At 38.0% G+C, this 13476-nt stretch overlaps 1 protein-coding gene across 3 annotated transcripts in view; it reads left to right on the forward strand.

Moving 5' to 3' along the window:
• The window catches only part of VPS13B (vacuolar protein sorting 13 homolog B), a 354623-nt gene that overhangs the window by 145100 nt on the left and 196047 nt on the right, over positions 1-13476 (forward strand). For all 3 annotated transcript variants that reach the window (XM_081322737.1, XM_081322739.1, XM_081322738.1), the window contains exons 23-25: positions 3167-3401; positions 5162-5382; positions 11862-12068. In XM_081322737.1, coding sequence (XP_081178863.1) covers positions 3167-3401; positions 5162-5382; positions 11862-12068 — 663 coding nt within the window. The remainder of the gene's footprint in view (positions 1-3166; positions 3402-5161; positions 5383-11861; positions 12069-13476) is intronic.

The following is a 13476-nucleotide window of genomic DNA, read 5'->3' on the forward strand; positions in this document are numbered from 1 at the left end:
GATGACACAATTGGCACAATTTTAAGAAAGTGTGCTTATTGATGGAAAAGACAAAACATGCTTTATCTTCATTATGTGATAGATTTTGCTATTTTTATTGGTCTTTCATTATAGACTGCTGGATAGAGAGTATGTTCTTTACATAATCAAAATAGGGGAAGAATCTATTTCAAGAAATGGTAACACTTGTATGTTAAAAACAAGCAATTATGTTCAGTATTGGCAAAATAATACGTTGCTACCAAAACTGAAATTCAATCCTTGAAACAGAAAAGATGTTACCATGGAAAAATAAAGTAACACTTAGTGCAGCTGTGATGCATTAATGAATAGAAGCTTTTTTAAAAAAAAATCATTTGTATATGGTATGGCTTAGTGGATCTCAACCAGATGGTTTCCTTGAACAGGATCTGACCTTCATCTTGAGGATTTCTTACTGGGAAATTATTTCATTTTCTCTTCTTTTATTTGTCAGTTCTTTACATTAATGTAAAATTTACTGTTGTAGACTTATATTGTTATATAAATCAGTCACATTTTATCTTAAGTTTACAGTATTAAACATGTAATTTAATAGTGGTTTTCAAAGTGTAAAAACAATATAATATATGTAATATATTGCATTAATGTAAGCTAAGGATACAGGAATTTGGAGATAGTTTAACATTATACTTATCAGTAAAGATATCAGTGGCACCTTCTCATTTTTTAATGCAACAACTTATAAGATTTTTGGTTGCATTTTTTCTCTCTGCTACTATTATATGCCAAAGGGTAAGTTCACCTTCATTTGGTGGTGGTAAAAGGAAAGTTTTATGTACATTTTTGTATATGCATGCAGCTATATAAGCAAAGTTATTGTCTTGTACATTAAAAATTGATCATATGTGACCTCAACAGATATTGTATAGATTCATGCTTATAGAGGATTGTATATGCAATTAGTTCATTTTCAGACAGTAATTTCATAAGAACATAGAAGTAATATCTAGTTGAAATATGATTCTTATTTTAAATGTTAGTATCTAAGTTAATCAAAGGATTTAAAACTTACTCAAGGTGACCAGCTCTACAAATATTTGTCTTCTGAACATATATACCTACTTTCTTGGCTTCTTCTTGAGTTATTTTCAGATAAGAAATAGAATTAGACTCCTGAGCACAGGTCTGAGAACAAGGATAGTAATACCCACATCCCCATTTTCACACTCAAAGAAAAGGGAATAATGTGAATGTAAGAATTGCTACACAGGAACAACTCATAATATATCTGGCTAAGATTCTTTTTCTTATAAGGCAAACAAAGCTCGTGACCACTGCAGCATATGGACAACTAAAGGAAATGCAGATAGCATAACTAATACCTTTCTAGAACTGTTCTGTTTAGAGAAGTATAACAAAACCTGAGCACATGCAGGAGTTAGTTCCAGCTAGTGTCAGCATTGCAAAGCTCAACTGAAAGCATCCTTTTTTTAATTTGACTGATTTGATGGATGGTCACTGAAGAAAACCAAGTTTCCCACCCAGCACTGGGTTGAATTTCAGTATTCTCCATCATTTTTTCCTTACTCTATGGATAACAGTATTAATGATATAATGGAAAAGAGAGTGAATAACATCTGCATTTTCATATATTAGAATTAGAAAGTTGCTAGGATGTAAAGAAGTAAAATCAGAGGAAGTGAGCAGTATCCATTAGCTGTAGCTGAACTCATGTGGCTAAAATGTCTTAATCTAATGCAATTTAATCTTAAACTCCAATTTATTATTTCATATACCGTATAAAATTTTCCATTTTTTGGTATATAAACTTGAGGAAAAGCTAATAAAGCAACCTCACTGCTAAAAATTATAGAGAACTTAATAGAGAAAACGGGGGTGGGGGAGGGTCTCAGATGAATTGGATTTTTTTCCTTTTAACCAAATTACCCACTTAGTAGGGATGCTGATGTCACATCCTATGAACAGCTTTGGCTGTAGATTAGGTATCCACAAACTCCCCTTGTCAAGTCTAGTATGGATTTTGACCACCTCAGGATCCCTAGGTCAATCCTTGCACTTGGGTTAAGCTAAAAAAATTGGTCCATCTCACTTATAGCTCTCCTATTAAAATACTTTATCAGCTTTTCTTTCTAAAGTACTAACATCAATTATCTGTAATTCTTTATTCAGTTTTTACTTATCTGTAATATATTAACCTGTCAAACAAACCTGAAATAGAATTATCTAGATCATGTTTATCATATACTTAAATTATTTAGTGCTCAATGCTCTATATTCAGGTATCAGCATTATGAGGACGAGAGAAGTTTTTTTAGGGGTGTGTTGTAACTTATTCTTTATGAATTTTGTCTTAACAATGGTTAAGTCTGTAGCAGGTACTTTGTCTGAGTTCTACGTGTGTTGATATGTCAATTCCTGAATGGAAATATTATTTTTAAAGGTAGCATACACATTTTCTATTCTAAAGGTTGACTTCCTAGATACTTTCAGTTCTTTCTTCTCTAAGAGGAAAGCTGGAAGCATTCTGGTTTTAGGGGTTGTTGTTTTTTTAAATCTAAACATGCCCTAAATTGCCCAGGAGATTATGTTGGTTATCGCATTCCATGTGCACATAGCTACAAAACACAAACAGTGCTTAGCTGTATGCGGTTTTGGCAATAATGAGAATATTTGGCAATGTAACAAAGGTGGTATTTCAGCTGCATTTCTTGAGAATGATGCAGTCTTCATAATACACGTCATTCTCTGTGAACTTCAAAGAAATGGAAAAATTGTCACTAAAAGAAGCAAGATTTGAGTCAGTTCTGATATCTTAGTTTATGCTATCAGAAGCTAACAAACTACAAATGGATTTTTGTTACTGTTAAATTTTCCAAATCAATCATCTTCCTTAGTAAAAGATGTGTGAAAAGGCAGATAGGCATGTTTTTCTGCCAGTTTTCCTGAATAAATCAATAGGACTTTTCTTAGGTATTGACTGAGAAACACACGCACACGCACACACAAACACAAATTACAAATTACAAAAATACAGATCACTTGGTGTGGTTATTTTTTTTTATTATTTAAACATGAAAAATATCTAGTAACCGATTTTGATGCTTGTTATACTATGAACCTTAGATCTAGGGCCACAGTAAGTATGTTGTTGTTTTTTTTCCAGCTGGAAGTGCAGTCATGCTGTGTGTTCATTCCCAATGACAGCCTGCCATCTCCCAGTACTATTGTATCTGGTGATATTCCTGGCACTGTCCGTAGTTGGTATCATGGGCAGACTAATATGCCTGGAACTCTTGTCATTTGCTTACCCCTTCTAAAGATTATGAGTGCAGGGCACAAGTACATGGAACCCCTCCAAGAGATTCCCTTTGTTGTGTCAAGACCAATACTTGAAGAAGGTAAGAGACAACAAATTCCAAAAGAACGAGTGCTATAATGAGGTACTATTTTCTAAGATGAATTTTGTAGCTTGATATCAACATTCTTCCTTAATCTTTTCAAAATGCTTCATTCTTTTTAAAATGCTCGATCAACTATTTTTTATTACTTCTTTTTTAAACATTTTCTTCATTTTTCAAACACTCTTTGCATGAGACAAGAATTAAATAAAGGAGAATATTTATAGCTTGAGGTTGAAATAGGTGTTATCTGAGGTTGTTTGTTTTCTTGCAGACGTTTCATTATTGAAACTAGGTAACATCATCAGTGTTCAGCACTTTGGTAATGAAATGTCTGTAAGCTTAAGCCTGATATGAGTGGATCATATTTAACTATATTTGTGAATAACAAATATTTTCATCTCCAGCTAAACCCAGTGATTCCCCATGGGATAAAAACACGCATACCTAGTTAAATGTAACATAATACTTTTACTTCTAGTAAAGAAACTAAAGAATAATATTTGCCTGTATTATTATGTAAAGACAATTTTCTTCCCCTGATGTAGGACATAAAGTGAAGTAAGTAAAAAAGGCAACAGGGAATGCCAAGAAAGAGGCAAATAGATTTGTAGCTTTACTATAAGATGGTGACATTTGTCGAATATTATTTATCAGTAGAAGAACTCTGTGTAGCTCAGAATTGAACTGTGGGGTCCTTGGTGCTCTCTGAGCTTGATTGTTTTAGTTGCATGGATGATGTTACCTAGTTGGGTAATGAAATGCCTGCAAGAAAACAACCATTTTCAGAGAGCACCAAGGACTCCACTAGTATTAATCTAGAAAATAGTCTTCAGTCTAATTAAATAGGAAAAGATATTTAGGTATTCTTTCATTCATTCATTCATTCATTCATTCATTTAGTAACGGAGATACAGCAATAATAGCAATCATAGTGTTTTTTTCATTGCATTTGCATCAATTTCCTAATTGGAACATTTCTTCAAAACAAAATACATTGTTTTTAACAAAGCATCTTTTATCTAAGCATCTATTTGCTCCCACACATAGAAACCAAGAGTCATCATATCACAGCTCTCTTGTAGCAGAATTGAATTATCCCAGAATATCATGCCTTCTCTCAGAGTCTTATGAACATAGTTGCTGTCCTTACCTCCCATAGCTAAACAAAAGAGCATTAGGAAAACAGAAGATATTACTTTTCTCTTTTATTTCTTTTACATGAAAGCTGGTGACAACACTGTTACCTTAGTAATGTGTTACTCAAAGTAATATTTAAGATATTTTTATCTGTTTCTGAATCCCAGTAATTAACACTATCTCTTCTAACAAAAGATAAACATCAAAGGGCATGATCCAGAAAAGCCAAATTAATATTAAATCTCTTATAGAGACTAGGTTTAAATCTTCCATTGAAACAGTAATTTAAAATTGTTCAGTTTGGACAACATTAAACTCAATATCAACAACAATACAATGTAGGTAGATGCAAAACAAAGAATATAAATGTGCATATTCATGATGTGTGCAATGTATGATATGTTTTATATCTGTGAAGAAAATTAACACTTCTGTGTTACATAACATAGAATGTGATCTTGAATAGTATCACTAAATACTGGAACTAGATTTCTATTAGTTTTGTGAAGGAATAATCCAGAAATATTTTACTTAGTTTTATATGAGGATAATCCACATTTGGAATGATTCCTTTATGTACATATTTTACTTTTGTTTTTGCTTTCCTTTTGATTAACAAGGAGATGCTTTTCCTTGGACAATCAGTCTGAATTATTTCAGCATCTATACGCTTCTGGGGCAGCAGTTGACCCTTAATATCATAGAACCTGTTGGCTGCACTTCTACTCTGGCAGTTACTTCACAAGTGTTGCCCACTGCAGGATCAGAATCCAGGCACTCATTTGTTGTATGTCTTCATGTTGACCTTGAATCGCTTGAAGTAAAATGCTCAAATCCTCAGGTTGGTACATTTAATTTATTGGAACAAATTAAAATTGCTTAATTTAAGTATTGTTCTGATTCTATAAGAATTGTGTTTTTTTTCTTTTCTTTTTAAGCATCTTTCCTATAAAAACTAAGTCATCAAGATCAGGGTACTTAGATTAAGATTTGCTTTGAAGCTCTTTCATGTTTCGTAATTTAGATTCATCTATAATAGCTATAGCACATAAGTGCATCTTGGATTTGATGGAACGAAATCACTTGCAGATGTATTGTTAAATATTGAGGCCCTGCTTTGCTGTCAAAGTGGATACATTTGTTGAAATGAATTAATGTACTCTTTGTAGAAATTAACAAAGGTACCTGATCTCATTAAGCATCAAATTATTTCAACTAAAGTAAAAAATACCTTCTATGAGGGTAATAGATAATGACTTTATTTATATAAATATTTTCTTTCTTCTTTTCCAACCAAGCAGTCACTCAACATGGTTAGCCATGAATCAAATATAAAAAACAAGTTTAAAATGTAAAGAATGCACAGAAATAAAATACCAGTGCCACTCAGTAATTACAAAAAGAAAAGGAATGAAAGTAGAAACAGTCCCTTAAATAAGGACAGAATACAAGATCAATCAATTTAAAAGCACATAAATCACAGAATCTGAAGGGTTGTGGAACAGCCAGCTGAATATTCTACAGCAATAAATATTATCATATGATGTTGGCTTTCTGTGGATCATTTTCCTTTGTGAAACATTTGTTGAATCTTGAAATCTCACAAATCTTCTGCTAGTAATTATTCCCAATGAAAAAGTGAGAAATATTGTAACAAATTCCGAAGGATTTTTTTAAAAAAAAAGATATTACAGAAACTTGATTCAATGGATATGTACCTGGTGTAGTGATAGGGTTACAAGATGTGATGACTTATTAATGTATATTTCTTCAGACCCTTGGAAAAGTGCTGCTGAATTTGTATTCTGTTTACAGCAATAAATACTTGTGCAATTCATAAGGAATCTATAAAATTTGAATAGGATAGATAGAGGCTTTCTCTGCATTGTTAGTCTTATGGTTATAAGATAAGTTAATTAAACTAACAGCATTTAAATTGTAGCGTTGAAATTACGTATAAAAGATACCTCACATGGTTTTTTTATTGATTGATTGTGTGCCATCAAGTCAATATTGATTCTTAATGAACACAGACTTTCTCCATGACATTCTGTTTCTAACCTGACCTTTCAGATATTTCTTCAAACCATTAGGTGGCTCTTTTTTTCGTTATGTTTATGTGTTGATAAAATACTTGTAATTTGTGTCACATGGAATCTGCGTGTGCATAACCTGTTTTTCCCTCCCCCTCCTTTCGTCCTATCTCATGCTAATTTAAATCTTAAATCAGTCTAGTTGCTCAATAGATTTGAGGGAGTCTTTTAATATAATATGTTAGTCAGAAAAGGTGCTAATATGCTCCTTTTTGGGATTATTGATACTCAGATTATCAAAGTAAGGAGAGACATGGGAAAAAGATTCAGCTTTAACTATTTAGTGAACCTTGGTTTAATTGATCTTAGTAAACTTTCAATATATAGTCGGGTGTGAGTCTCTCTTTTTGAGATGCGGCCCTGGTGCGCAGTTGGGCTTGCTGCTGGTGTACCTTTCGCCTAGTCACGCAGCAGCAGCCCTGCCCGAGCTGCTCGATGCCCTCTCTGGGCTGGTGGTTGAGTTCCCGAAACTTATAGTTTTGGGGGACTTCAACCTACCATCTCTGGGAGGATCATCTGAGTTGGCTCGGGAGTTCATGGCTTCCATGACGGCCATGGACCTGACGCAAGTAATTTCGGGACCGACTCATGAGGGAGGCCACACCCTTGACCTTGTTTTCTTGTCTGGACGGTGGTTAGATGATCTTGGTGGGGGCTCTCCAATTATTATGCCCCTGTCATGGACCGATCATCATCTCCTGCGGCTGGTCTTCCGTTTTGCCACCCCCCGCCGTGGGTGTTTGGAACCACTTAAATGGTACCGCCCCAGACGCTTAATGGATCCCCAGAGGTTCCAGGCGGCGCTGGGGTCCCCACCTGCCTCCCTTTCTCACAGCTCGGCCGAGGCCTTAGTGGAAGCCTGGGAAAGGACGGCCACTGAGGCCCTTGACCGAGTTGTACCCCTGCGGCCCCTGACCCGGTGCAGATCCCGTCGAGCTCCATGGTTTTCTGCGGAGCTCCGGGAGATGAAGCGTCGGAGACGGGGCCTAGAGAGCGGTTGGAGGTCCAGCCGATCCGAACCCGACCGATTGCGACTAAGAGCCTATATTAGGTCTTATCTCGCTGCAATTAGGGAGGCGAGGTCCAACCACTTCGCCACCCTTATTGCGTCCGCAGATAATCGCCCGGCTGCCCTGTTTAGGGTGACTCGCTCCCTCCTAAATCAGGAGGTGAGGGAGGATCCCTTGCAGGGACGTGCCGAGGAGTTTAACCAACATCTGTCGGACAAAATCGCTCGGATTCGGACCGGTCTGGACTCTGACTGGGCAGAGTCTGACGATCAGGACACGGGCGGTCTTGTCGATATCACCTGGGAGGAGTTTGATTCTGTGACTCCGGAGGAAGTGGACAGGATCATGGGGAGGCTGAGCACCACCACATGTTTACTGGACCCGTGCCCTTCCTGGCTGGTTTATGCAGCCCGGGAGAGGACACGCAGCTGGTTCCAGGCAGTTATATCGGCTTCTTTGAGTGAGGGTGTCTTCCCCGCCGTCTTGAAGGAGGCGGTGGTGAGGCCTCTCCTCAAGAAGCCTGCCCTGGACCCGGCTGTATTGAACAACTTTCGTCCTGTCTCCAACCTTCGCTTTCTTGCGAAGGTTGTTGAGAGTGTGGTGGCGCATCAGCTCCCTCTGGTCCTGGATGAAGCGGATTATCTAGACCCGTACCAATCGGGTTTCAGGCCCGGGCACAGCACGGAGACGGCATTGGTCGCGCTGGTGAATGATCTCTGGAGGGCTCGGGACAGGGGGCATTCCTCTGTCCTAGTCCTATTAGACCTCTCGGCGGCTTTCGATACCATCGACCATGGTATCTTGCTGCGGCGTCTCAGGGGATTGGGAGTGGGAGGCACGGTTTTACAGTGGTTCTCCTCCTATCTCTTGGGACGTTCGCAGTTGGTGTTGGCAGGGGGGCAGAGGTCGACCGCGAGGTCTCTCATTTGTGGAGTTCCTCAGGGGTCGGTCCTCTCGCCTCTCCTGTTCAACATCTACATGAAGCCGCTGGGTGAGATCATTCGTGGCTTTGGAGTTGGGTATCATCAGTATGCTGATGATACCCAACTTTTCTTTTCGACCCCAAACCACCCCAGTGATGCCCTCAACGTGATGTCCCGTTGCCTGGAGGCGGTTCGGGTCTGGATGGGGAGGAACAGACTCCAGCTCAACCCCGACAAGACTGAGTGGCTTTGCATACCTTCATCCCGGGTTTATTCGGACATTCCACCTCTGGCTATGGGGGGTGAACTATTACCCCCCGTAGATAGGGCTCGCAACTTGGGGGTCCTCCTAGATTCACGGCTCACCTTAGAAGACCATATAGGAGCTGTGACTAGGGGGGCCTTCGCACAGGTTCGCCTGGTGCGTCAGTTGCGGCCCTATCTTAGCCGGGATGATCTATGCACGGTCACTCATGCGCTCGTGTCCTCTCGTCTGGACTACTGCAACGCTCTCTACATGGGGCTGCCCTTGAGGACCACCCGGAAGCTCCAACTGGTACAGAATGCAGCCGCGAGAGTGGTGTTGGGAGTCTCCCGATACTCCCACGTTACACCTCTGCTCCGTGAGCTGCATTGGTTGCCAGTTGTCTTCCGGGTGAGATTCAAGGTACTGGTAACAGTGTTCAAAGCACTCCATGGCATGGGGCCGGAGTACCTCAGGGAACATCTGCTGCCGGCATCAAGCTCCCTGCGCCCTGTGCGTTCCCACAGAGAGGGCCTCCTCAGGGTGCCACCGATCAGAGAATGTCGATTGGTGGCCCCCAGGGGGAGATCCTTCTCTGTGGGCGCTCCGGAGCTGTGGAATCAGCTACCGGTAGAGCTCCGGATGGCGCCCGATCTTCGCTCCTTTCGCCGCGATCTTAAGACATTTCTGTTTGTACAAGCTGGCCTAGCCTGATGGGGATTGCTGGGGTTGTTTTATCTTTGGTCTTTTAATTTTTCTTGGGGTTTTTAGCACTGTATTTCCATTGTTTTTAACTAGGGCAATTGTTTAATCTTTTTTTTAATGTTTGTATTTGCTATTTTATTCTGCCCTGTGAACCGCCCTGAGTCCTCAGGGAGAAGGGCGGTATATAAATGTTATTAAATTAAATTAAATTAAATATATAAAAATATATATTAATTTTTTTTAAAAAAGTATAAAAAATACTTTTAATTTTGTTTTGCTGCTGTCCGATCCCAGTCCAAGCAAGCAAACATCAAAGCCCTAATGAGTCTGAGTCTACATAGCTGAGGCACAAAGTCCAAGAGCAAGGCACAAGTCTGCATCCACACACGAAATCTGAACTCCAGATATGATCCAAAATCCAAGCACAATAAGCAGAGCCAAGGTCCAAGTCCAGAATCAAGCGCAAAATCCAAGATCCAGTCAGATGACGCATAGGTCCAGAATCAAGGGAACACAAATGCAGGGAAGTGAATGGTTGTCTCCAATGCCACTTTGTTCCATGCCTTGGACTAAGTAGGCACCAGCTGGTGCAGCTTATCAGGAGGGGCGAGGCTTTTGAGTAGCCTTGCCGACCTCTGTTGTGCCTCCCTCTGCTTGGCTCTGTGCACCATGGGATTTGTTGAGGGAAGCAATTCCTCCTTGCCTCCACTGACTGACTGCAGCTACACCCCTTCTCCACTCATGCCTCTGGCTGGTCATCTGCACTTCCAGGCAGCAATTATGTCTCTTCTCTCTCCTCTTCAGCCAAGTGCTTGGCTGGTTGCTCCTCTGCCAGTCTCTCCAATATTCCTGGCTTCTCCTCCTCTTGCCCATTCACTAATGGCATGGAGTCTCTGTGTCCTCCCGATGCTCTTCCACACCCTACTCTGGAGCCGGCTTTTCATCTTCATCTTCTGAGCTGGCATCTGGAGAAGCCATTATAGCTGCTCAGAATCACTTGTTGAGATGGGCAGTCATACAAATTGATTGATTGATTGATTGATTGATTGATTGATTGAATAAATGAATGAATGAATGAATGATAGACAGGCTTTCCATCTAAACACTACCAGGCTATAATGCACAAATTTCATAGATCTGAAATAGTCTGAATGATCCACATGTATTCATGTCATTTGCATTATTATATAACTTGATGCTAATGGGAAAAAATGGCTTTAAGAGACATTTGGTTTTAGCAGATCCTTCTCAGCCCCATCATCTATTGAACTGAAATTTTAATGTAATTACATCTATCAGGCATTGTTACTCATGGATGCCAGTTTTAATTTACGATTTTATTACTAAATACTATTACTAGTTACTAGCTTAAAGGTATTACAAATATGAACATTTGAGGTGTTAACAAATGCTTGTATATAAATGTGTATGGAAGCTTTGCTATGAATGTTAACTTTTAGGATTAAATTAAAACATTTAAATATTAATATCAATTTTGCAGGATGTAAGGAAATTCTCCAGTAAGCAGCTCAGGAAGATCTGAAAGGATAAATTATGTTCTCATATCCACAGATCAAGTCCTGCTTTATATCAAAACTAGACAGCAATGTTTCCCTGCATCTGTTTTGCCCACATTAGAAGCCAACGTCATTCTTGGATGTGTCCTAAGGCTGAAACCTCTTCATTATATGTCTCTGTGTGTGTATGTGTGTGTGTGTGTGTAATGGCAAGTGGGTATGTCATCCAGCTGTGGATATGGTTATATATTCCATGAGATTTTTTTAATATACTAAATGGCAAGTTACATGATTATTATTTATTTATGAACTATGAACTATTTTGCATAAATACTTTAAATCTGAGTTGAACAATACAGTATGTAGGTTATGCAGAATGTTTTCTGAATAGTTATATTCAGTCATATCCCAGGAGACAGCTTTGAAATGCCGATTCATTTCTTTAGTGGATAGAGACTACTTTCACACTTACTAGAAAAATGGAATTCTCCTGTATTTTATAAATTAGATTTTTGTTTTTAGAGCTTTTGTTTCAGTTGTACTTGAAGTAGCAGCTTCTGTGAAAGTCTATAAAATAATCCAGAAACTAAATTGTTTATTCATTAAAACCACAAGTTAAATTGTACAAGAAGTGATGTAGATCTTACAGCCTTACCTACTGTTGTTTGATGTTTTTCTATGCAGATTTTTCCCATATGTATCAAATGAAAATACTGTAATAATGCTATCACAAACGTATTCTTTTTATACTGTATGAACTTGGATTTGTGGAAAATGTTAATATCCAGTGATTATTTATATATTTATGTATGTATGTATTTATTTAAGGTGCAACTGCTATATGAACTAACAGATTTAATGGAGAAAGTTTGGAATAAGATTCATAAGAAGGGAATTTTCCATCAGTCTCTGGCACATAAAGAATCTGTTTCAGGACCTGTACCACCTGTTTCACCTGTTAAAAGTAGTATTGGGACTGCTCCACTGGATACCAGTACATGTAGTCCATCAGCTGACATTGGGACAACTACAGAGGTACTGAAATTAGTGATCTGATAGAACAAGGAATTAAACTTGTAATGAAGAATAAAGCATTCAAATATATGAATGCATGTGTCCTTTTTATTTTTTAACCTAGTTAAACTTGTGAGTTGAGTGGCCCACAGTTTGCATTTGTGAGTTGGGTGGCCTAAAGAACAAACAGCAAATGATTTTGATGCAGGTACACAATTATAACACTTGAGTGATCGTGCAGTTGTCTAGCTGTCCTTAGACATTTAATTATGGGTGGCCATATAAATTTGCTATATGATCATTATCATTATCATTATTTTACAAGATCATGATTCTACAAGTCATCATTTTGTGTCATTGAAAGTTGCTGAGGAGGCTGTAGTACAAACTACTATAGCTGCTAAAACCATTAGCATGATCTTGTATTAGAAACGTCAAGAAATTTATCAATTTTATCTTTTTGTGGAGATACCTTTCTTGGATTTACCACTTTCTTTCATTATATTCTGACCCAGTAGAGAGAGGAAGTAGCATCAAAACATAGCATCTATGATTATGTTTAAAACTTAGTATTTGAACATATAGATCTTTAAAAAATAAATATATTTAGAGACTATATCAAGACAAGTGATTAATATGCCTCAAAGGAGATAACATTTTATTGCTTTAAGATAGTTGGACTCTTTAAGTTGATAAATTTATTTCTCAGGGTTATAATGTTTTTGTTTTGTTATGGGAATTCCCTATGGTAAAGCAATTCTTGGATATATTTAAATTATTTGTCAAGGAACCACTTTGACTTTTTTCCTTTATTCTATTTATACTTACCTTACATTTACATTTACTTACCTTACCTTTACATTTAAAATCTTGAATAGCATCAAAAAATATGCTGTACTCTAAGTACATTTCTTAAACATTTCATACATTTCACAGTTAGAATACTACTTCTCCGAGGTCAAAATGATTATTTTGAAAGTGTCTTTAGCTCTTTCAAGTAAAAGACTTCCTATAAATGAACTGGTGGTGGAAAGGTGAGGAGGTATGGCTCACTCCCAAAATTGTTTATATTAAATAGCATATGAAGTATTTATTTATATTATCCAGCTGTGAATAATTCTTTTCATTTTGATAGATTGATAGGGAGTGCTGCTCCACCATGTAGCCAAAGCTGTTAGATTCCTCAAATACAAACTGGGTAGTTCTGAAGATGAAAATTTGAGTGAGAGGCTTAAGAACCAAAGTTTAGAAACACTTAATCATTTTTACCTCCTCTGCATTAGAGTAAAGGTAATACAGTCTACAACCGACCACTTGTTACTGTTTACTTAAGTACAAACAGTTGAGGAAGTGTTTAGTCCTTGGGGAACAGTAATTTGCTGCAGACTTATGTCATCCATGAGCTTTAATGCAGATCAAGGATGAAGGC

The sequence above is a fragment of the Vipera berus genome, assembly GCF_964194415.1.
Source record: "Vipera berus genome assembly, chromosome: 3".
NCBI classification, from domain to species: Eukaryota; Metazoa; Chordata; class Lepidosauria; order Squamata; family Viperidae; genus Vipera; species Vipera berus.